At 37.7% G+C, this 25,138-nt stretch overlaps 1 protein-coding gene and 1 pseudogene across 1 annotated transcript; one reads left to right on the top strand and one right to left on the bottom strand.

The window, feature by feature from the left end:
• The first annotated feature begins 7,295 nt into the window (after positions 1 to 7,295).
• Positions 7,296 to 12,550, top strand: LOC143869906 (glyoxysomal processing protease, glyoxysomal-like; annotated as a pseudogene).
• Positions 12,551 to 16,356: 3,806 nt separating this feature from the next.
• LOC143855854 (CASP-like protein 2B1) lies at positions 16,357 to 19,637 on the bottom strand. The gene is made up of 3 exons (XM_077365906.1): positions 19,024 to 19,637; positions 17,844 to 17,976; positions 16,357 to 16,841 (listed from the first exon to the last, which is right to left on the bottom strand). Exons 1-3 carry the CDS (start codon positions 19,242 to 19,244, stop codon positions 16,590 to 16,592), a joined length of 606 nt encoding a protein of 201 aa, XP_077222021.1. The 5' UTR covers positions 19,245 to 19,637; the 3' UTR covers positions 16,357 to 16,589.
• Between the last annotated feature and the right edge of the window lie 5,501 nt (positions 19,638 to 25,138).

Below are 25,138 nucleotides of genomic sequence, written 5' to 3'. Positions count from 1 at the left end.
AACTTTATTTTTAACAAAGGGAGAAAAAATTGTTGGTGGAATCTGTGGCTGATGGAGATTTAAGATCAACAAGTAATGATGCTTCAAGGCATGTAATCGCTTTTCTTAAGACTAATTTCGCCCCCACCATTAGTGTGCAAAGGGGATCCGTGAATTGCCTCCAAGATACAATGAAGCCTTGTAGGAATATCCTACAAATGTTTGACGACGCTTTGCACAAGCGGAATCAAACCCAAAATGCCCTTTAAGAATTACAAGCCTTAGATAAATTCACTAAAACTGTTTCTGCAGAAAAATAGTATTTAATGCACTGTTTTGTATAAAACTCAACCTTTAAGAACAGGAGAGGAGAGGATTTTATAAGAGAAAAGATCTAGCAATAACTAACTATGAAATGACAGATTTTCTACTCTTTTTATAGAGCCATAGATGTCTTTTCAATGTGAAAAGCATCCCATCAAAGTGCCCTTTAGATTGGTTTGTACAATGGCTGTTAGATCGCACATCTTCGAGATATAACTAATTTGAATCATCCATAAAGTGTCCCTTGAGTTTGAAATCATCCATGACTGTTGGGAAGCAAAAAGAACATGAAAAGATTCAAATTTGGAAGTGAAAAGATGTGTCCATTTTTCTCCCAACGGATAGATTTTCGTGCAGCCGCGGTCGCCCGCCGGCATGCTTTTGGACTTTTTACTTTATCCGATCTAAAGAACCGCGGTCGACCGAGGCTACCAAGGTCGACCGGCCATACCTTTCTGGAAATCATATGAACTTCCATATTCCAATCCACGGTCGACCGGCCCTTTTTTGAAAATCTGTTTTAATTTCTCTTTTTATTTTGATAAAATACTTTCAAATATTTTGAATTTACCCAAAACATTTTGAAAATCACTAACAATCCCCCACCATTTTCAAAATCAAAGAAAGTTTTCTCATCAAGTTTGGAAACCTTACGCATAAATGAAAGTATCTCAATTTGAGCCTTCACTTAGTGAAAAACATATCAAAGTTACCTAAAATTGCATAGTATATGTATCTTTGAACTAACTATTCTATTTGACTAACCGGACATATCTCACACATAAGTTTTCATCTCATTAGGTAGTTTCTAAGAGCCGACACATGTATTGGCCTTGTGTCTATATCTTGGTTTCATGAGCGCTCTACAGACTAGCCAAGTCTCATAGGAAGCAGCACCACTCCCACACTCACATAAACTTATTAAAATTGCTCCTGTAACTAAAACACTCCAACACAATGTTATAAGTCTATTAAGAGCTCAATTGCTCAGCCTTACCCTTTTAAACATTACAGGTACCAAGCACTTTACCTTGGGATGAGAAATAAAATATATTATAGTGCTTGCAATCACTCCATATGATGTACTTGGACTCATTGAACTCAAGACTTGATGTTTATTCAAGTGTTGAGTCAAGGTTCCATCATTGGTGATTATATGTTAATGGCTTTAACCATATCCCCTTACGGCGTTTAAACACCAACCATCTCACGAGATCTTTTAATCAAATTTTGGTCTAGACTTACATAATCAATTGTTACCACATCATCTGTGAGTAACTGCCTTACATAACCACCCTAAGTCACTTACCACTTGGTTATAAGCCCTCGATAGTGCAAGAACCCACTACTGAAATTTAAACAACATTTGCTTATTTTAGACTGGTATTTCCAATAACAAATTCCTAAGCCAATTTGCCTCTTTATCCTAAAAGCTCAATGCATTGAATTCTAGTGCCATAGAATCAATTATGCATCCTTGCTTTTAGAGGCTTGGGAGATATACCCCCACCATGAATGCATATCATTCACTCATTCATGTGTGCTCGGTTGTCTAACTGGCATTTCATATCCTTCAATCATTACAGGATACCAACTATAAACATTTATACAGTTCAAATTTCTATCCAGTCATTTGAAAATCCATACATGTTAATGTACTTAACCTGAACTTCTAGTAAACATACAAGTTTATATACTACTTTTGTTTTACCGGGTCTAACAGCTATCAAAGCATACAAATAATATAGTTTTACTTAGACTGAAAAATAATTCTTCTACTTCCCAATTTTGGGTTTGAACCAAAATTATATACCTTGGTGTACGTTCAAATGATTGAACCTTTGGATATTTTCTATATTGAGGCATAACACGACTGCTACTCTTTCTCACATTTTTCAATACCCAACAAATCATTTATAACACCGACATTTTATAAATGACAAAACTCTTTGGCATTTGAATACCTAAGTTTATGTCAGATTTTGATCACAAATTACTTAGGACATCTATAATACCAATGTCAACATCAAAATCACATGTTATCCAAAATGATACAATTTTAGCATTTTAAATTTGCTATAACCATACTTATTGCATTATGTATCTTCAAATCATTCGATATTATAACCTTATCAAATATTTCTTATTCTATTTGGAGACATGAGCAAATCATACAATGACTTGCATATCTTATTTTCATGCTAGAAATCTCAGAAAACTTATAATCATTCAATATATATATATATATATATATATATATATATATATATATATATTGCTATCAAGATTACTACCAAGATACAATCTCAACCATTCATATAATACTCATGAATCTTAGAGATTAAGAACATGGTTTTTAATCTTAGCATTCAAAGCCTAATTGTCAAAACAACTTATCTTGGCTTCCTTTATAAATCTTTTGCAACCATCTTGCTAGATTATTTTATTGACCTCTATCTTTTGATCTTGGTCTTGATCCTTTTTAAAGATCCACTTATAGCAAAAGAACTTCCACAAGAGAGTCTACCTCATTACTATCTCCATTCTACAATAGAATCTAGAAACATTAATTCCTCTTTATAATCTTAAGGATCAGACTCTACTATTAGATTTATCATGATGGAAGTTTAAGAGATTATTTACTTTATCCTACTAAATAAATTATTAAAACTAGATCACATTCACTTTTATTTCTCTTTTCCTCATTCTTCTTCATTGGGTATCTCTTCTTTATACTGTTGTAATGATCCTAGAATGGATTAAAATCTTACAACTTTTGGATGGAGGAGAGTTTAATCTCAAAAGATTACAACCCAATGGTTAACAACTATGTGACTTCACATAGAACATCAAGTTCTACTTCTTAAAGCATGTAAATTTGCACATCTAGGAATATGCACACAATACCCTTCATTCCTAACTTCTCAGACATGATTGGGTATTTAAAACAAATACCCTATAACCTAAGTTAGGTTTTCATTTCTTTCAATTTTTATAAGAGTACACTATACACATTTAGTGATTGTTAAAGCTTTATCCACTAAGTAGGATTTCTTCTAACATCCTATTCATTAGTTTTGCTTCGTCTAAGTATATATAAGGCAAAACTTATTTCACATCTTTACATTATATTTTCACAAAATCAAGAAAGAGGTAATTTATCTTAATATAATACCTAAGACACTTGATCTTAGTTTTATTTTGATTTTCTAAAAGTTTTAACTATCTCAAAACTCATCTTTATAATATAGAAAAGATGCATATCAAAACTTATGTAATTTATCATGATTTTTCATATACTTTATTAAAGATCATATACGTCTCACCATGTATAGTTGTAAATATTTATTTAGAAAATAATTTATACTTTATAAAGTATAATAACATGTGCATTTTCTAATGATAGCCATGTTTCATTCTGTGATATCATACTTGAAGTTTCCAAATGATATCAAGATTAAACATGTAACATATCATTCTTAATCATGACATTAAAATTTTCATACTAACAAGTATGTGAGTAATATAATTACTTGTATGACATCAACATAATACAACCGATTATTTCCAAACTATCCTTGAAATATATCACTTGTTTTTATTTAAAACAATTTTGTTCTCACTTTATCAAAAAGTGCCACTAAAGATTACAATATTTTTAGTTTCAAACAAACAACTTATATCAGAAAAATCAAAGAATTTTCTTAGAATAAATCTATTCCAATCATTCCTTATCCATTGACTTTACTAGTGACGATTTCCCATGAATAAAATGCTTACATTCTCAATTTGACCACTAAGTCAAAATAGGCCATTGTCTTTTTATAGACACTGCTTGTCACACCCAAGTCAATACAAACATTTTCATCTTCGAGGATATATCCTCGGATATCATGGCTTCAAAATTCCTTGATTATATTGTGCATCTAACTTCTTCCAAGAAGTATGCACCAGCCTAGGCCAACTTTAGCCACAAGGAAAACCAAACCATACATGTTCTTATCAAGAACATTTTCATGTTTGTTTCTTTTTTTATTTTCAAAAAAGGAATAAAAGGTTATAAAATTAACTATATTATACATGGATAACATTCACTTTTATTATGTCCTAAATGACATTTCAAATTAAAAGCGAATATTCTCATATACCTTAAATATATCTTCACATAAATTTTTTCTTTTTACAAGAATTATATCTTAAACAAGAAAGTGTTATTTATGCCCTTTCCTACTTATTCACCAATTAGCCGTGTATAAGATGGTAAGAGTTTATACTCTACTTTATCTAATTATTGACATTCAAGTCAATTTTCTTAAGAGATTCAACTATCTTAGATGTAAGAGTATTAAACTCTACTTTTCTCTAAATATTGACATAGAGTCAATTTTTTCAAAAGATTAAACCTCCTTGAAACACAGACTAGTGCGATAGTCATTTTCAATATGGTGAATTTTATTCTTGAAAAGGAAAATATGAAGATATCAAAAAGCATATAGTATTAAATATAATACCATGTGCTTAACTTGACCAAATCAAACATGATTTATAATCTAAAAAGCGTACCTTATGTAATCAAGTCCAATGAAAGTAATTCATACCATTGTATCCAATTTTCCTTCTTGAAAATATGCCTTGAAGATCTCCATGAGAAATTTGTCTTAAGATTGTTGGTGGAATCTGTGGCTGATAGAGATTTAAAATCAACAAGTAATGATGCTTCAAGGAGCGTAATTGCTTTCCTTAAGACTGTAAGCCTAATGGTTCCCACCTTGGCATTCTCATCTTTCTTTTGATGATTCCAACACACAAGTGATTTTATTTCACTAATGTGTTTGTTTGTCTTAGTTGTAGATCATGATTATGTTAAATCAAGGTTGCTTGGATTGAGGCCAAGAAGCTCTCATTGGACCACATTCGGAAGGCCAAAGTCATAGGAGATCCAAGACTCAAGAAGACTTGAAGCATTGCAAAGTAAAGACCATTTTAAGTCTTTTTTAGATTGTACTGATCCAATCCTAGTTTAGATTTTTAGAGGCATGAATAAAGTAATCACACACCCCTAAATGTTTAAGTGATTGTTCATGTGGTGTTCCAAGCCTTTGGAACCCTCATAACAATTCCAACATTGTATAAAATGTGGAAGTCTTGAAGCCCAAAATAAATAAGAAAACAAAATTGAAAAACCTGCTGGAAATAGGCTTCTCGGAGCTCCGAGCTTGGAACTCTGAGAAATGGTCCAGGGACTAAAATTCAACTTCTGTTTGTATTCCCGGAACTCCGAGATAAATTCTCAGAACTTCGAGAAAATCTCTCAGAACTCCGAGACCACTAAGTCGGGGAAAAAATATAGCCGTTGGGGTTTTTCCTAGAATTACCACTATGCCCCCAAACAGTCATATTTTGGGTTATATATATATATATATATATATATATATATATATATATATATATATATATGTGAGTTCTAAACTTCCCAACCATGTATCCTAACACTCTAAAATATTATTGGAACATCCTAAGAGTGAATCAAGCTTGTTTATGCCTCTCATCCTCTAGATTTAGGATTTGGATCATAGGCTCTCATTTGTACATCTTCTTCAAGATTGTAACCCTTGTGTGTGAAGGGATTTTTCTTTGTTCTTTCTTTCTTGATAAACCGTGTATTTGGGCGAGTGTTCGGATAAGTGAAGGCCTCTCTCCGTGGTGAGGATTGCCACCAAGGTTAAAACATTTGGACATTGTAATTGGCACCGATCTTCGCCAAGGTTAAGAAGATCAACATAGTGAAGCCATCAACGTGTTTGGTTGGTGGAGTGGAGTAGGCCTCGTGTATGAGGACCGAACCACTTTAAATCTCAGGTGCACTCCTTCTTATCTCTTGCTCTTTTATTTGAATTTGTACTTTAGATTTAACTTAGTTGCTTAAATTATTTTTTGATCTCTTAATCTTTAATTGGGTTAAAATTTTTCAAAAGGGTAAAAAGTTTATTTTTACAATTAACCTAATCTCCCTCCTCCTAACTTGCTGTAGACACCCCATTTTGACCGTGCCCTAAAACCTCCAAGTTTGAGCAAAATCCCACCAAATCAATCAACTAGGGTCTCAAACTTCACTCTAAGCTAGGGTAGGATCCCAGCTAGGTCTCTGCAAAATTTTGTCAAAATCCGAGCGCGTTTGCCTAGCGAACGAGCCGGGAGAGTGTGAGCAGTGTAAACTTTAAAGGGGAGTGGATTATCCGAAAGGTGGTTGTCCAAATAAGAAAAGAGGTCGAATTTATCACGCTCTTATAAAAAGAATCCGTCAGTCAATGGCAAAGGGGGAGAGCTCATTTTCCAGATCTAAAGAAAAACAGAGAAATTTTTCTAACCCTAGCAGAGAGAAAATCTCCAAATCCCAAATCCTTCTTCTCCATTTTCTCCAGCCAGCCGCACACCTTCCTCATCTCCGATTGCCATTTTCCAGCAAAACTCTAGCTCCGGTCATCCTCTCCGATCAACCTTTTCCGGTGGGATTGCCGAAGCTCCGGCAAGCTCGATTCTCTACTACTGGATCTACAGCTTCCGGATCTATGATTTATGCTGACGAGCTCTTCTTAAAGAGAGAAATCCGTGAGAAGAGAGAAGAGAGAGAAAAACAGATCTCAACCAAGCTTTATCTTCTCCGATCACTTTTTCCGGTGAAATCACCAGAGATCCGGTCATTATCTGTTTTCTTCAGCTATTAGTCTTCTCCTTTGATCCTCTTATTCCTTTTCTATCCTCATCAAGCTTTAATTTGCTCTTTAAATACCCTAATACAAACCCTAGTCTTTCCCCTTCTTCTCTAGCAAACCCTAACCCATTTTCCGATCGGAATTCCTCAGATTTCCATGAGTTTTTCATAGATCCGACGATCTACTTCGGGCTTCCATCATTTCTCTCTTATTTTTTCTTTAGATTTGAACTTTGGGAGAATCTCCATTTAAGGTTTGTAGAATGTGGAGAAGAAGAAGATGAAGAAGCATAGGGTTTCTAGTATTATTGCAGAGGGGTTTTCAATCAATGACACCAGATCTGGTGATATCTCGGTGTTGAGCGGAATTCCGGTCATCTTTCCAGACATGTATTACGATGAATTGCTCGTCGTTCATGGCCTTCGCCAGGTGCTAACATCACATGACATTAATTGTACGGATCTGTAAGTTCTTTGCAAAAATTTGTCCGAAATCTGCAATTGAGGTAATTCTCTGTCATTTTCCCCCAAATTTGTTGATTTTGTGTGAATATGCTGGATATCCGGCGAGCTCTCCTACCTCGAATCAGATCTGTAAAATTTTGTCGCCATTCTTTTGAATTCTGATCACCTCGCCTTTGTTCTGATCTGATGGTTTCACCATTTATTCCAACTAAGTATCATTGATTCTAGGCTATACTTGAGTATGCCAAATTTAAAGAGAATTTTTGGAAATTAATTTTAGCAAGGAATATCCAATTCCTGTGTGCTCGGTTCTGCCCTTGCATTGTTAAATTCATCTGCAATTATATAGCATCTTGATCCTGAGGTTTCACAGAGACCTTTGATAATTCTTGAAGTATCTTACATGCATGTTTAAGAACTTCTGCCTCCCATGAAAATCTTGTGTCACATTCTTCTTTTTTTTTTTTGAGGATTTGAAGATGTGCATCTAGTATATTTAATAAGTTTCAGAGGCTGAAATTTCACTCTCAGGACAAGGTTTTAATTCACTTGGAAATGATTCTGACATAATTCCATTGTTGATGATTTTTACACTCACCCAAATCTGTTTGCGTAAAGCCATTTGTAAACTGATACAAATTGATGTGTGATAAGGATTGATAAAAAGTCTTACATAGGTATCATAGCCAGGTTGCCTCGGTCCTGGGTTCATAACCCAATTACTCCATTTACGGCCAATCAATAAAAGAAAGGCAACATGATCTTCCTGAATTAATTCTAGGGGCTCATGTTGATGTTCTGGCTGAGGGAGAGAAGAAAGCAAACATCAAAACTCCTTGTTGGATCCCAGCTCAACTTTTAGCATTGGTTGATGCCCCTGCATTTTCCCTTGCTCTTCAATCGCTTATTGAAGCTCATAGTGGTTCACCTGATCATGGTTCATGGGAGGTTGTTTGGTCCTTGGCCCCATGAATAGTAGCCCTCAGTCTAGTGTGAATGGGCTTCAAACACAGCATTCTTGACCCTGTAGACATGCACATATTTCTAAGATGGAAATGGCATTAGGGCATCATTTGCCGGACAGAAGCATTCTGCACTGGGTGAATCAAGCAGTCCTCATGCTGTGGCAGTGTCAACCACTAGAATTGCTTTCTTTGGAGTTTCCATGTTAAATTCAAAGGATCTACCACATATAGGTGTGTCACCCCCAAATAAGAGAGGGGATCTTCTTCTAGTAATGGGTTCTCCTTTTGATATCCTGTCACCATTGCACTTCTTAAACAGTATATCTGTGGGAGCCATGGCAAACTGCTGCCCTGCAGATTCTCGTGACAGCTCACTGTTGATGGCCGATGTTCGGTGTCTTCCTGGAATGGAAGGTGGACTTGTTTTCAATGAATATGCCCGTCTTATTGGTCTCTTGTCCAGGCCCTTGAGACAGCAGGCTGGTGGTGCAGAGATTCAGCTTGTGGTGACATGGGGTGCCGTAACAGCTGCTCTGAGTGATAGCCTTCAGAAAGAACCTCAAAGAGCTAAAGGGAATCTGGACTTGTACAGTGCACGGAATGAATCTATATACAATAATGATTCCCAGGGATTTTTTCCAGAATTGCACTGCCCCTCTCACAGCATCTTTTGAGAAGGCTCTGCCTTCAATTGTTCTTGTTACTATAGGTGATGGAGCTTGGGCTTCGGATATCATACTCAACAGTCATGGCCTGATACTCACAAACACTCACCTGTTGGAGCCATGGAGATTTAGAAAAAAATCCAGTGGAACAGATGAAATCACATTGCCAGTATTATCTATCTTCTCCGAGAGACACAGTTTGTTGCCATCGTTGGTCAAGACTTCAGATTCTTGTGTGGGTGATAAACGGATATCACCTACACTATATTCAATTAATGGAAACTATAAAAGGATACGTGTTAGCCTAGATCATGTGGAGCCCTGGATTTGGTGCTTCTTCTTTTTATCTTTCTTGTGCTTCTTTCTCCATAAGCTTTTGAATTTACTCAATGCTTCTTCTTCATCACTATCCGCTTCACTTGAGGAAGATGAGTCCGTCTTGGCGGCTTTGAGTGCTAGGGACCTACTCTCTTTCTCTTTTGGCTTCTTCTCTTCTTGTCGGCTAGTGAGGAGCATCTCATGAGTGATAAGAGATCCTAAGAGTTTCTCCATAGTGAGCTTAGAGAGATCCTTCGATTCTTGTACGGCGGTTACCTTTGGATCCCAATGTGAAGGAAGTGACCTAAGCAACTTACCCACAAGCTCATCATTCGGATAAGATTTACCAAGATTAGCTAATTCATTTGTGATTCTAGAAAATCGGGTGAACATTTCAAAAATGCTTTCATTTAAATTCATTCTAAACATTTCATATTTACTCTTTAACAAGTTTACTTTGGAATCCTTGACTTGAGATGTTCCCTCATGGGTAATGGCAAGGGTATCCCAAATAACCTTGGCGGAATAAAAAAGAGCTACCCTATTAAACTCCTCCGTACATAAGGCACAAAATAAATAATTAATAGCTTTGTAATTCAAGTTTGCTTGCCTTTTCTCAACAACATTCCATTCTTCAAATTGCTTGGAAGGCAAAGTGTATCCATTGTTAACAATATGCCAAAGCTCCACATCTATCGAAAGAAGATAGATGCGCATCCTTGTCTTCCAATGTCCATAGTTGGACCCATCAAAGAAAGGAGGTCTAGTTGTGGAATGGCCTTCCAGAAGTCCGGTTCCAATGTTCGACATTTCACAAATAGAAAAGTTGCCAACGATCTTTCCCTTGTTAGATTTAGAAAAATCTTACCAAAGTTTAAAAAAATCTTTTCTAAGAGCCAAGGCTTTGATACCAAGTGAAATTCCAATGATAGGCCCAAGTATTCTTATTGGCAAGTGTGGACCCCGATCCGAGACCGAGGCGGCGGGGGACGGGCCCCACGCTGAGTCTCTATGGATCATCCACGTGAATGGAGAGCTCTACCAAGGAACTCTCGAAAGAAGTGCCCCTCACAGCATGAGTGGCGATACAAGGGTGAGATACCTCTCGATTCGGGGACTAGCCCAGATTCGAGGCGTACCTTAAACAAGAAAGAGTCGTCATCCAAGGAAGTGGGCCAAGGATCCCATACTATGCTCTGTTGCAACGGATAACCAGAGATATAAAAGAAGGTTCGTGCCTGGTTATGAATTCGGAAGGTCTAAAGAGCACCTCATCCGCCCAAGTGCAAACACCTGGTCTCTTATGCCATTTACTTAATAATTTTGAAGAGTTTTGGGCGAAAGTCATATGAAATGGGAACGAATATCTCCGAGAAGACGTCTATCTAATCATGCATGTCTCGGAGATGAATAATAAGCACACATAAAAGAAATGAAAGAAGTGTCGCCTAAGAATAACTAGGTTATGAGTGTCATACCTAATTGGTGTCTGAGTTCTGGTGTGCAAACACATGCATGCTATAGCTAAAGGTATAAGATCTGTACATGAAAGTAAGAAAACACAACAAAGCACACAATTCAATTCTATACATGACTGGACAAAATGAGTCCTAACTCTAATGTGACCTGACTCGGACCAAGATGGCCGTCCATCCCAGCTGCTCTACGTATCCCGGCCTCGGGAAGAATCGGAGTCAACGTAGTTCGATGACCTATTCTAACTACGATGCCTAATCATCTAGAACCGCTATCCTAAACTCGATTCCACTAGACTCAACTGATTTTTAAAGATTTTTGCACAATTGCTTAAATTCAAGTGAATTGTAATTTTTAGGACTCTATATATGCCCTAACTAATACAAGTTGATTAGCCTTAAGCTAATGCAGGTGGGTCCTACATCCTATGTGTAACTAGGCTGTGCAACCTAATGAAAACCATGGGCTGACTATATGCTTCCTAGTCTAGCCATCGGTTCAACTAAATGTCTAACCAACCGACTCGAGGCCTCCTAACTCTAGGGACACTCACACGACAGGACACACCATATCAATACAAATCAGGACAGCCTCCTAACTCTAAACACCGTAAACAGCTAGGACAGACTCCTAACTCTAGAGGAAGATCTTTTTAAAAAGGGTTTGAATATTTTTGTAATTTTGAAAGATTTGGAATGTTTATTTTTAAAGGTTTGGCTGGACTTGGGATGTGGATCCCAAGCTGCACTACGTACCTCGTGGAAGAGGATCAAGCCAACGTAGTTCGGAAAAAAGATTTCCTAACTACTCCTAGAGACTCAAGATTTTTGAGATTTTTAGTTTTTCATATGTTTTTGATGTTTTTTGACTCAAGAGGACAGCATCCTATCATCAGAAGGGGAGGACAGACTCCTGATATCCCGCAAAGGTTGGACAGCATCCTATGCTTTGCGGGGGAAAAAGACAGAATCACGACTCTGCAAGGGTTGGACAGCATCCTATACCTTGCAAGAGTGGATAAAAATCGCATGATTTGATGAGAGGTTGGAAAGAAACCTAACCCCTATGATGATAGACTTTGATTCTTGAACAAGAGGACTGACTCTCTAGACTAATGACGGATTCCTATGTTAGAGACTGACTCATATACGAAAGGACAAATTCCTATTGCACAACTCTAAGAGGGGAGTGCTAATGAGACTAGGCTAGTCTCCTAAAAGAAGAGGAGATAAAAGGATGCTAGTGAGACTGGGCAAGTCTCCTAAACACAAAGATGGGCTCCAAGTAACCTTATCATTGCCATTTTATCCAATAGAGATTGTGGCAGAGAAGAAAATGGTGGTGGTGGCATCAAAGCCCACACCGAAGAAAAGAGCTCATTGGGTTCATCCATGGCATGCAAAATGGACAGATCCCGCCCGTCTGAAAATTTGAAGATTGGCTTCAGAGCTGCACAAGGTATGCTAAAGTTGAGATGCGGTATTAGAGTTCCTCCCCCGTGCCTTGCATTGCTTGTTACGAGTCCAATCATATGATCATTGGCATTGATCACAGCACCACCACTAACACCCGGATGCACAGCAGCTGTTGTTTCAAGCATTGCTGGCAAATATCTTTCTCCAGTCTCCAGTTCACCTGGTCTATAAAGGTGGGGTGGCCTCGTGTTTTCACAACCCTTGCTACTACTCCGGAGCAAACAGATGGAAGGAGATCAGTGCGTGGTCCAAAGAGACCATGTCCAATAACATGTGCTTTTGATCCTGGAGATGGGCAATTAAAGTCTGGAACAATAGGGCAGAGTTCCTTTGGAACAGACTCAAATTGAAGCAATGCGATGTCCAAAGGACCCTTTGAGGGTGGAATACAACGCTACAATTGTAAGAAGACGGGACACAAAAGACCGGAGTGTCCACTTCTCAAGTCATCATCCTCGAAGTTCAAAGGAAATAAAAATGATTAGAAGAAGAACAAAGGTCTTGTAGCTGCTTGGGATGCATCAAGCGCTTCAAGCAAGAGCTCAAGTGAAAGGGAAGCAAATAAAGATGATCTATGCTTCATGGCCTCACCCATGAAGATGAGGTAAATTCAAACCCTTCTCATAGTTCATCTAGTAGTGATAGTGGAAACATATCTTATGATGAATTATGTAATACTTTGCATTCCCAAATTTCAAAAAATACAGTTCTTAAGAAATCTATTTTCAAATTAGAAAATGAACTTGATATTTTGAAAAATGAATCATTTTCTTCCAAATTTCAAGCTCAAGTACAAATTGAAAATCTTAAACTTGATATTGAAACCCTTAAGGGTAGTTTGGATGAGAAATCTTGTCAAATAGTTAATTTTTAAAATGTGGCAAGCTCTTCCAAATGTTATGAAGATGACAATAATGATTTTTTGAATCAAATAACCCATCTTCATAATGAAAATGAAATATTAAGATTATGTCTTCATGGATTTTTAAATGGTGATAAAATCATTGGCATAATCTTGAAGAAAGCTAGTCATTGACCTAAGCATATGTTTTATGATAAGACTAGTCTATCTAACCCTCATGTTAGATGCCATTATTATGGAATTTATGGCCACTATTAATTCCAATGTACATCTAAGATTAGGGATTGTGGTGGGACCAAGAAAGCTTGGGTTCCTAAAGCCCCCACATGATTCTATTCAAATTTATTTTTAGATTAGGGGCTAACACTTAAATTTGAATATCATTCTATTATGGTTTTAAAACCACCCCTCTTGTGTTGTATAGTATTCCAAATAGGGGGAGTTCTATATTTGATTTTTTCCTTGAATAAGGGGGACCCTAAAATTGAAATTTTTATCTCCTTATTTTTACCCCATCTTTTTGTTGATGACAAAGGGAGAGAAAAATCTAGAAAATATGTATGCTTTTATTTGAAAATCTCTTGTACTTGTCATCATAAAAAATGGAGAGATTGTAAGCCCAATGGTTCCAAACATTGGCATTCCCATCTTTCTTTTGATGATTCCAATACACAAGTGATTTTATTTCACTAATGTGTTTGCTTGTCTTAGTTGTAGATCATGATTATGTTAAATCAATGTTGCTTGGATTGAGGCCAAGAAGCTCTCATTGGCCACATTCGGAAGGCCAAAGTCATAGGAGATCCAAGACTCAAGAAGACTTGAAGCATTGCAAAGTGAAGACCATTTTAAGTCTTTTTTAGATTGTATTGATCCAATCCTAGTTTAGATTTTTATAGGCATGAATAAAGTAATCACGCACCCCTAAATGTTTAAGTGATTGTTCATGTGGTGTTCCAAGCCTTTTGGAACCCCCGTAATAATTCCAACCTTGTATAAAATGTGGAAGTCTTGAAGCCCAAAATAAATAAGAAAACAGAATTGAAAAACCTGCTGGAAATAGGCTTCTCGAAACTCCGAGAATATTCTCGGAGCTCCGAGAAATGGTCCAGGGACTAAAATTCAACTTCTGTTTGTATTCTCGGAACTCCGAGATAAATTCTCGGAACTCTGAGACCACTAAGTCGGAAAAACATTATAGCCGTTGGGGTTTTTCCCAGAATTACCACTATGCCCCCAAACGGTCATATTTTGGGTTTTCTATATATATGTGAGTTCTAAACTTCTCAACCATGTATCCTAACACTCTAAAACATTATTGGAACATCCTAAGAGTGAATCAAGCTTGTTTATGCCTTTCATCATCTAGATTTAGGATTTGGATCATAGGCTCTCATTTGTACATCTTCTTCAATATTGTAACCCTTGTGAAGGGATTTTTCTTTGTTCTTTCTTTCTTGATAAACCGTGTATTTAGGCGAGTGTTCGGAGAAGCGAAGCCCTCTCTCCGTGGTGAGGATTGCCACCAAGGTTAAAGCATTTGGACATTATAATTGGCACCGATCTTCACCAAGGTTAAGAAGATCAACATAGTGAAGCCATCAACGTGTTTGGTTGGTGGAGTGGAGTAGGCCTCGTGTATGAGGACCGAACCACTTTAAATCTCGGGTGCACTCCTTCTTGTCTCTTGCTCTTTTATTTGAATTTGCATTTTAGATTTAACTTAGTTGCTTTAATTGTTTTTTGATCTCTTAATCTTTAATTGGGTTAAAAGTTTTCAAAAGGGTAAAAATTTTAATTTTACAATTAACCCAATCTCCATCCTCCTAAGTTGCCAATAAGAATACTTGGGCTTATCATGGGAATTTCACTTGGTATCATTGGAATTTCTCTTATAAATTTTGCCCCCACCATTAGTGTGCAAAGGGGATCTGCGAATTGCCTTCAAGATACAATAAAGCCTTGTAAGAATATCCTACAAATGTTTGATGACGCTTTGCACAAGCGGAATCAAACCCAAAATGGCCTTTAAGAATTACAGGCCTTAGAGAAATTCACTAAAATTATTTGTGCAGAAAAACAATATTTAGTGCATTGTTTTGTATAGAACTCAACCTTTAAGAACAGGAGAGTAGAGGATTTTATAAGAGAAAAGATCCAGCAATAACTAACTATGAAATGACAGATTTTCTACTCTTTTTATAGAGCCATAGATATCTTTTCAATGTGAAAAGCATCCCATTAAAGTACCCTTTAGAACGTTAAAATCATCCCTTCAAAGTACCCTTTAGATTGGTTTGTACAATGGCCGTTAGATCGCACATCTTCGCAATATAACTAATTTGAATCATCCATAAAGTGTCCCTTGAGTTTGAAATCATCCATGACTGTTGGGAAGCAAAAAAAAAAACACGAAGAGATTCAAATTTGGAAGTGAAAAGATGTGTCCATTTTCTCCCAACGGATAGATTTTGGCGTAGCTACAGTCGACCGGGCTACCCGCGGTTGCCCGCCGATATGTTTCTGGACTTTTTATTTTTTCCGATCCAAAGAACCGCAGTCGATCGGGGCTACCGCAGTCGACCGCCATACCTTTCTGGAAATCATATAAACTTCCAGATTCCAATCCGCGGTCGACCAACCCTTTTTGAAAATCTATTTTAATTTCTCTTTTTATTTTGATAAAATACTTTCAAATATTTTGAATTTACGCAAAACATTTTGAAAATCTCTAACAAAATTTAGTTTATTTACCAGGTAACTCTGAGGAGACTACTCCGCTTGTTGGAATCGATATCATATTACGATTCCTATTCCAATTCTCTCTTACAAGGACTTAGAAAAATTAAAATTAAAATTTTAATTCAAACAAATTCTAATAAAAGTTACATTCCAATCAGTGTGGAATCAGAGCACCACCTCTTGGGTCAAGAAACAGATTCCGGCTTTTTTTTCCCTTCTAATTCTACCGGTGTCAATTCCTCCCTTTTTTTTAATAAAAAACCAGAATCAACCAGAATTAGAATCAGATCCTGATTCCAGCACCTGATTCCGGCAATCCAAGCGCAGCCAGTGATTAAGAACTTCTCAAAAGTGAAAACCACATCACCAACAATTGATAAAGAAGGCCAAAAACTCGTACTAGAAAACAAGAAGTACAAGTTCATTTGTAGACATGTAGACAAGTTCATTTGAACCATTGCGCCTCCACATACATTTAATTCAAAATAACTGAAACTTGGCCTCCATTCTCCCCTAACATTTCTATACAAAACCACATTTTCCATTTATTGCATTACATCAAAAGCAATGGATAGCCATCTTCACCATGAAACCTTCCAATCTTCTCTACCATATTCCACTGTTCTTACTTTTGTTACTCCCATACAAACGGAAGAGATTGAAGGCAGACATACAAGAGAGAGTCACCATACTAAGACTAACCAAAAATGCACTTACAATACCCTCACCCACTTGGGTGCAAAACTTCCCATACAAATTACATATCTTCATCCACTGTAATTCCGGCTGGCCAAACTCGGCAATCACCGCCGATTGTGCGGCCGCAGCCACCGCTGCGAGCATCACATAGGCTAATATCTGCGAGTATGAACAAGATGAGTAATGGAAATCCTTTTAAGCTAAGGCCCTGTTTGGTTTGCAAGAAAAACATTTTTGACAGAAATTTTTTTCCTTCGTACTGTTTAGAAGAAAAATTGAAGACCCTTTGTAATAAAAAAAATTGAAGGCCCTTTGGTTCAAGTTATCTTTTCTCTCGCATGTAAAAAAGTAGAACATTTGGAAAATATTTTTCTCTTTCCAAACTTTTTTGCCGGAAAATTCTTGCAGTCCAAAAAGGGCCTAGGTCATGTTTGTATTGCACAAATTTTCTAGAAAAGTTAGGAAAAGAAAAAGTTTTCCGAAATTTCATACTTTTCCGTTGTTTGATTACAAATGAAAAGTAAATATTACCGCACCAGTTCAAGTTTTATTTAGAGGGACCTTCAATTATAATGATATCCCTCTCAATAAGTCATAAACTCATAACTATATCATTTCACTCTAAATTGCTGAGACCAAAAAATTTTGTTAGGATTTTTTTTCACAAGAAAGGTTTCATAAATACACTAGATGGGGCTGGCCAGGGGAAGAAAAAAGGGGATTATATCACTTCCTTTTGTATATAGAGACTAGGGGTTGCAATGGTTTGGTTTCGGTTCGGTTGGACCCCCAAACCGAAACCGAAACCGAATTTTCGGTTCGGTTCTTCCAATTTTGCCACCCCTTACTCATAATAATTGGAAATATTCGGTTTCGGTTCGGTTTGATCCCCAAACCGAAATTTGGTTTGGTTTAACCAAACCGAAACCGAATTTTCGGTTCGGTTTGGGTTCGGCCAATTTTGCCACCCAATAGAGACCTTCAATTTTTTAATAATATCCCTCCAAATAACTGAGTAAGACATTACTATATCATTTCTTTCTAAGTTGTGGAGATGGAAAAAAATTTCCTAGGAAATTTTTTTCCATGAGAAATATTTTCCAGCTTGTATTCCAAACAGGGCCTAAAGGAAATGATATTTCCACCCCTTTTGAACAGTACCTGATCACAAGAGAAAATGGCCCAAGCCAAGGGCTTGCTGAATAACACACTTCCTCTAAGCATACTCACTACACACCGAAAGCCTTGAACCAGTGAATAAGAAGCAGCTATTCCATTAGCTATCACCAAAAACCTGTGGAATTACAGTGAAAATCAAAACAGTAATCATGTAAAAGAGGATGATCTTCTTTTTTACTGTAAACATACACCAAAGTTTCTTGTATATACGAGCCTTCTTTACCATCCAAGCAGTATATGTATCCATGCATCCAGACCGTCCAATAAATGGGTCATCCCTTAGCAGGAGAATGGCACAAAATCCAGACCAAAGATGGGGGTTTTCTAGCATATTCTTGCCTTTTGTTGTTAATCGTTTAGAAGAAAGACTTTAATTGGACGATCATGATCAACCCATCTGGGTAAATTTAGTACTTTGACTATCCAAAAAGCATTGGTGCATTGGACGGTCAGGATGATGGGCATTTGCACCAATTAGATGGTAGTGGTTAATATATACACTGTGTTCTAGTGTATAGTTGATGCAAAAGATCATTCCACAATGAAATCACAAGAACAAATATATGAGAAATTAGAAATAAAGGGTGATTTTTAATCCAAGAGAGAGCCTCCTTTATTACTTTTCCTTGGTTCAAAAACCAAGGCAGCAGGTTTTGTCTCCGTCTGCCCTTTACATTTTGATGGTATGGCATCATATAATTTCTCATGGTGCAAGGCCTTACAATAATAAGGCCCTTGTACGGTCGAAGTACCAACCTTGAAATGATCCAAGAGCAGCTTCTCAAAAAGTGAGCTGTTGGATCATATATCAAGGGTGGTACCCCTATCTGGCTTTACACCATATTAAAAACTCCAAATATAATATATCAAGCCTCAAGTTGTATCTTTCAGCACTCACATGCAATAGTGAAAGAGAAAAAAAGAACATGAAAAAAACAAACAAACAGAGATATGGATTCTTTCAGCACATAAAATACTAGAAAAAAAAAAAAAATTTAAAACTGGAGTGTGTCCCATAAAATATTGGAGAGAAAAAAAAATTGGATTAATCCAAAAGCTATTTTGAGAGAGGAAAAGAAGAAAAATTAGGAAAATAGAAAGACTGCATTGTTCAAAGGATTCTTCAAATTATATGAGAGAGAGAGAGATTTCATGTTCTTACATCAAAGCTTTCATGTCTGTAAATTTAGCTTTCTTTTCAATAGAGAATATCTGCTTGACCTGTGTATCAGACCCCACAAGAACAGCTGCAAGCACTCCGAACCCACAAATCACACACCTCAAAACCACCTCTGCAACCTTCACCCTTCTCTCAACCTCCTTCAATCTACTCCCATGGTACACTGGAACATTACCAGGACTAATCCCAACACCAGAATTCATCTCTCAAAACAAAAGAGAAACCCAAAACCTCACCACCCTCAATAGTCCAAAAACCCACAATAAAAAGCATAGAAACCCAATTACCAAGTTCATCTATTTGTAGAGACAAAAAAAGCTTGGCAAGGGCACCAAAAGGTCCAAAACCCATTAAGTTGTACGTATAAGGTTAGCCTAGAAGGCCTTGGAATTGAATTCAAAGGGTTGTATTGGGATGGGGGCGGGTAATCCTACCCACTTATTGCCATTAATGCAACCCAAACCCACTCGACATGCATTTAAAAAATGGGATGCATAAGATTTCTAGGGAAATGGAACCTATTTCGTTGGGTTATTTTATGTGCCCAAGACAGAGGTGGGCTTGAATTGTCATTGAATGCGGTGGGAATGGCTGAAGCAACCCCTAGATTGCTATAAAAGCTGAAGGATAAAATAAAAACACTGAGATGGGTTTTTTGAGATGGGAAACAGAAAAGGTAATGATGGTCGCACATAGGAAATGGGGTCCATATAAAGTTAAAAAGAAGACCAGGTTAAAGATGATGGATTCTTTAAAGTGTTTCTTATTATGATGGGTTTTGCTAAGGAGTGTGAGATTTTTTTATCAAAGTATGTGTAATTTCATGATCCTCAAGTTCATTAAATGATGCTTAACCAGTGCCCTTAGGGTACTCCCTCCTTAGCAAAACCCTATTATGATTTGGGTGTGGGAGATAGGTTTCATGTTTGTGCTTGTAGTACTTGATCGCTTATCTTACCATGAGATAGTTTTTTTTTCTGAGTTTTGGGTTTAGTGTAAAATTTAAATATGATTGATTATTTGCAACTAATAGCTAGCTCAAAATTTTTTTAAATAGGGAACTGATATATTCACCCCCTTTTCTTCCCTGGGACAGCCCAGTGTAAAAGAGTAGTCATAAACACATTAGAGGGGACTAACCCAGGGAAGAAAAGGAGGCGAATATGTCGATCACTTCCCTGAATAAAAATAAAAATAGGGAAGTGATATATTTGCTCCCTTTTATTTTCAGGGAATTGCAAGCATTCATCGCAAAAGCATTTTGCAGGTGGTCTGTCACATGTCAGACCAGCCACACAGGCTCACTTTTCAGCCGCTCTTGTCTTCATTCACGAGGTGGCTGGTCTGACATGCAACAGACCATCTCCGAAATGCCTTTTGCGATGGACCATAGCAAATTCCTTATTTTTTAACCCACAGTTTTGGAAATTAGTGGGCAATCCCCAGTTGAATGTCTGCATATTTGGACCATTTATTTCCAAAATAGCCCTCACCCTTAATACTTGTTATTTATGAAAGAGGGCTACTAGCAAAACCGAAATCTACTCTGTAAAAAACAAAAAAAAACAAGAGATAGGTCCTCTGTCGGCACATGTGCACAAAAGACAAAGCAGAGAGCTGAATCCCCAACCAAACCCAAGAAAAACATGGTGAAAACCCCCACTAAAGCCAAGGAAAACACAGTGACAATTGCGAAATTGTTTGTCATTTTCACTTTCATCTTTATTTTCTAAAAAGTGTTTTCATTTATGAAATAGCCCCATTAATTTGTTGCAAATTTACAACCCTTACTGTATTTGCTTGGTTCTATAAAAACGAGAAATTATAAGTATGTTGCTTATGATACTTCAACTAGTGTATGTTATAATTCCTTAATAAGATAAACTCTTATTAAAATAGCTTTCCCTAGCTTATGTATCAAAATGTAAAAGAAAAAAACTATTTTACAGAAATGGGAAAAAGAAAAAGAAAAGTGTTATGAGAAGTGTGAAAAGTATAGGATCTTAGATGGGACCCACATTCTGGCTGATCTAATGATAGTGCCTTGAGATCAGTGTCAAAGAGATAGGATCTTTAGATGGGGCCCACGTTTTAGCTGTTATGTTATGGAGGCTGTCGAGATGTGTGTCCTTTTGTCATACAATTATACAAAGCTTTATTTCTCTCCTCTTTTTCTCTTTGGTAGTCTGCCTAAGATAGAATGTGAAAAGAAAGTGATGGAAGTATGTATTGAGTCATTGTCATGGTGACCATATCTTGCAATTCACAGAGAGAACTTTCAACCTTGTGACCCAGACCCACTATATGCTCATATAAAGTGCCATATCCTTCATTAAATGCTACTGTTCTCTTCTACACGCATCTTCTCTACATGTGTTTGCATTTAAGATGATCTCGACTGATCATGAAGAATAGCCCCTCCGCACCTCAAAGTACACTGCCATCCTAGGTGCCCACTTGCGTTTGGTTGCGCCAGCAAAACTCCTTGTTCGATTGCCAATGTAGCATGGAAATTCATGTACACTCCCAATGATGTCTCATGGTTAATTATTGCATGTCAGTTGATGTGTCACCCTTGCCCCCTCCGTATAATATTCAAGTCCAAAATCACAAAAACAAAGGTGGAATCTTGATTGGATTTCTTGAGAAATGTTGGTGGTAAAATTCGCTACGAATCGGGAGTGGACACTTGGCAACAATCGAAGACGGATACATGGTGGTCATCCAACCAATAACAAGTAAGGACTCCAATCTTCCCCTATAAATAGAGGCACAATCTCCAAGGTATGAAACTTTTGATTATTTTTACATTCAGTCATTTTCTAGAATTCTCATCAGAGAGCTCATATCATGGTTGGCAATTCCGACGTAAGCATCGGAGAGCCTCCCCGGAATCCAAAACTCAAGGTGGCTTTTTATCGTTTGATTGTGAGCACAGGTCATCTCCTCAAGTGTGCTACCACCTGGGACTCATTCAATCTTAGGTCAGATTTCAGCGGCAACATGAATGTTGGTTTTTATCTTTCTCTCTCTCTTTTCTCTCTATTAGTAATGACACTCCCTATGACTACTCTATCAGGTTGAAAACCAAACAATGCTTACCACTATTCTTCAAGGTATTTCCCTCTCTCTCTCTCTCCCCGAGTCTACACCGCTTAAACAAACAGTAGTGACTAACAATGGATAATCATCTTTTTTAGAGGTACAAAATACAACTCCATGAATGAGCAAAATGGAGACCCATGTCTTGTTTCCTATGCATTTGTGGATTTGGACCCCTTATGTGAGAGGGCATTGGCATTTTTTTCCTCCTGAGAATCAACCAACCGAAAATTTCACCACCTACTTGGAAGAGTAGTTTGGTATTTCGGCTTTCAGACAAGACTATCAGCTAAGTCGATTGTCCATCCGAATTCGACCAGATGGACGACCATAGTGAGAATCAATCTTAGCAATCAGTTTCTGGGTTCCACAAGGGACTGAACTTAGATGATGGGTGACCTACATGGTCCCAGTCCCTTCTCAAGCTGGTTTCGACAGAATCGTAGAAAGTCGACGCTGGGTGGATTAATTAGCTAAGATCATCTGATCAATGTAAGATCAATTAAAATAGTCTGCATTTATGCTCGTCGATCACATCAATAGAAAAGATCATGTGCTGATAGTGAATTTGGGACCCGAAAATTAGTTGTTAGGAGAATGGGACTGAAAAGAATGCTTCAGCAGGGTGTGAACACAATAGATACAAAGTGGGGTGCCCACTAACACAATTAGTTTCCCTTTGATATAGACCTGTCTTTCGCGCTTGGACTTTAGAATGCATCATGTGGAAATCAAAATATCTTTATCTTTTTGAATGGCAGAAATTTTATTAAAGGAACAAATTGGAATATGTGGAAATCAAAATCTCTTAGGTAATTATAAAGTTCTCTATGGGCATGTTTTGCAACTATGAAAAAAAATTGTTGGGGTTCCATGCAAAAGCAAATAGTCCCCGGTAAAGTGAAGTGGATTGGGGTGGGTTACAAGGGAATGGGCACCCTTTTAGGGGTAAGTTCTACTAATTCCGAACAAATGGTATCAGAGTTGGGGCTTGGTAACTCCCAGGAAGATCTCGGTAACCCGGGTGTGCCTCCGAGGATGGTGGAATTCCCTCGGAGAAGATCTCGTGATTCTCACGTTGCCTCCACGTGGAAGGGCGAGATGGTCCATGTTGCTTCCGCATGGAGGGGGAGATTGTTGGGGTTCCACGCAAAAGCAAATAGTCCCACATCGGTAAAGTGAAGTGGATTGGGATGGGATGGGTTATAAGGGAGCTTTTAGGAGTGAGTTCTACCCGGTTAATTCCCAACAAAAATCATGGAATATTTATTTACCTAGTACAAGAGAGGGCAAAGAGGCGGTACAGGTGAGAGAGAGAGAGAGAGAGAGAGAGAGAGAGAGAGAGAGAACAGAGGGGAAATCCTAGTTTAAACAAGGAATTTTTTTCCTTCTGTTTACCAACCCCTTCACATGCTCTCCTCCCTCAGGGCCCTCACAGATATCTCTCCCAGTCCTTCTCTACCTTTTCGGGCTTTTCTGTCCCCTTTGGTGAATAAATATTCCATGAAATTGTTTTCATTGTCACCAAACATGCCCTAAGGCCTTGTTTGGATTGCAGGGATTTTCTGAAAAAGTTTGGAAAGGAAAAATATTTCCACAATATCCTCCTTTATTTGCACATGAAAAATAATAACTTGAACCAATCCTGCTCAATTTTTACTTAAGATAGGGAGGCTTCAATTTAGGTTGATATCCCTCTAAATTAACCATAATCATATTATTTCCCTCTAACTTATGGATAGAAAAAAAAAAATGTTTCATGGAATTCAAACAGGGCCCAAGTGAAATCTGGGAATCTAGAAATTTTCAAAGTCTACTATTAGTAGGTCTCACATTTGATTGATACAAACCGTCTATTTGATAGACTTCGCTTGGATAATAATAACAATGATAATGATCCTATCATCCAATAAAATGCATTTTTTTTTGTTGTTGCATGAATATATGTTTTGGCCGATATTTAACGACCAAAACCAAACATTATTGGGTGTTTGGATTATATGATTGACATATTTTCTTTAGCTATAAGGGATCCGAAACATTGCCCGTCAACCTAATATAAAAAGAATAATAATATGGTAACTGTCAGCCCCTTAAAGTGTTGGCACATGCATTGGTTTGTGGTAGCACCTTGCACCTTTGCCAATGTACACTTGGAACATCATGGTGGGAAGAAGGCCATGGGACCAAGGCTTTGGCATGGCAAAGAACATATGCATGGGCTATGCATAGCTTGCATGGGCAAGCATTGGCGAGAACACGAATGACACACGGTTGGGGGCACTGGAGGGTGGGCACTGACTAGGCTAAACAGATAGGCAAAATGCGGCACACAATGGGCCAGAGGCACAATAGGCATTGGCCAGGGCGTGGCAAGGAATGCACCAGCGTGTGTGTGTGTGACAATTGGCAAGCGCCTGGTCGTGTTTTGCACATGGAGGCAACTGTTGTAAATGGTTACAAATCAAACCAAGGCATGCTTGGTCGTATGCGAAGGCTTGTGACCAAGGAAGGCAGAGCAAAGGCAACTGGTAGGCGGTTTTGGCATGGGCTTGCACACATGGCAGCAAGGCATTGGCTTGCACATGCACATTGTGAAGACCCCTTAAGACAATTGTGCACACATTATGGCTGGATGGTTATGCAACTGTTATGCCACATGTTGGCTTGTCATTTGAAACTGCTTAGGCACATGGATTGTGGAAATTCGAATGTAATGGCATATATGTGCCAATGCCCAATGCAACAAAGGCATTGTGGTGAGAGTCACCTTTTGATTTGTACCATGGCAATAGTGAAATCCGTGGAGTAGGCAGAGATTGGCCGAACCACGTTAAAAAGTCTCGTGTTTGTGTGATCTTGGTTTGTTCTGTGGTCTTCATGTGTGTAATCTTGTGTGGCTGACTAGTGGGCTGCACCGTGAGAGTTGGGGATCGAGTGCCTCTAAAGATCAGGTCATCTCCAGCAAAACCAGAGTTTTCAAGAGATTCACAGT

This window comes from Tasmannia lanceolata, unplaced genomic scaffold (genome assembly GCF_043159265.1).
Source record: "Tasmannia lanceolata isolate RefF3 unplaced genomic scaffold, GAP_Taslan_0.1 ptg000003l, whole genome shotgun sequence".
Lineage (NCBI taxonomy): Eukaryota > Viridiplantae > Streptophyta > Magnoliopsida > Canellales > Winteraceae > Tasmannia > Tasmannia lanceolata.
This window is presented reverse-complemented; position numbering and strand designations above follow the sequence as displayed.

Excerpts from the sequence above, each read along its gene's own strand:
- LOC143855854 (XM_077365906.1), bottom strand. The coding sequence starts at position 19,244 with ATGAATTCTGGTGTTGGGATTAGTCCTGGTAATGTTCCAGTGTACCAT. Across the intron at positions 17,977-19,023 it reads ACAGACATGAAAGCTTTGAT|GTTTTTGGTGATAGCTAATG; the intron begins GTAAGAACATGA and ends GTAATTCCACAG. Across the intron at positions 16,842-17,843 it reads CCATTTTCTCTTGTGATCAG|ATATTAGCCTATGTGATGCT; the intron begins GTACTGTTCAAA and ends TCATACTCGCAG.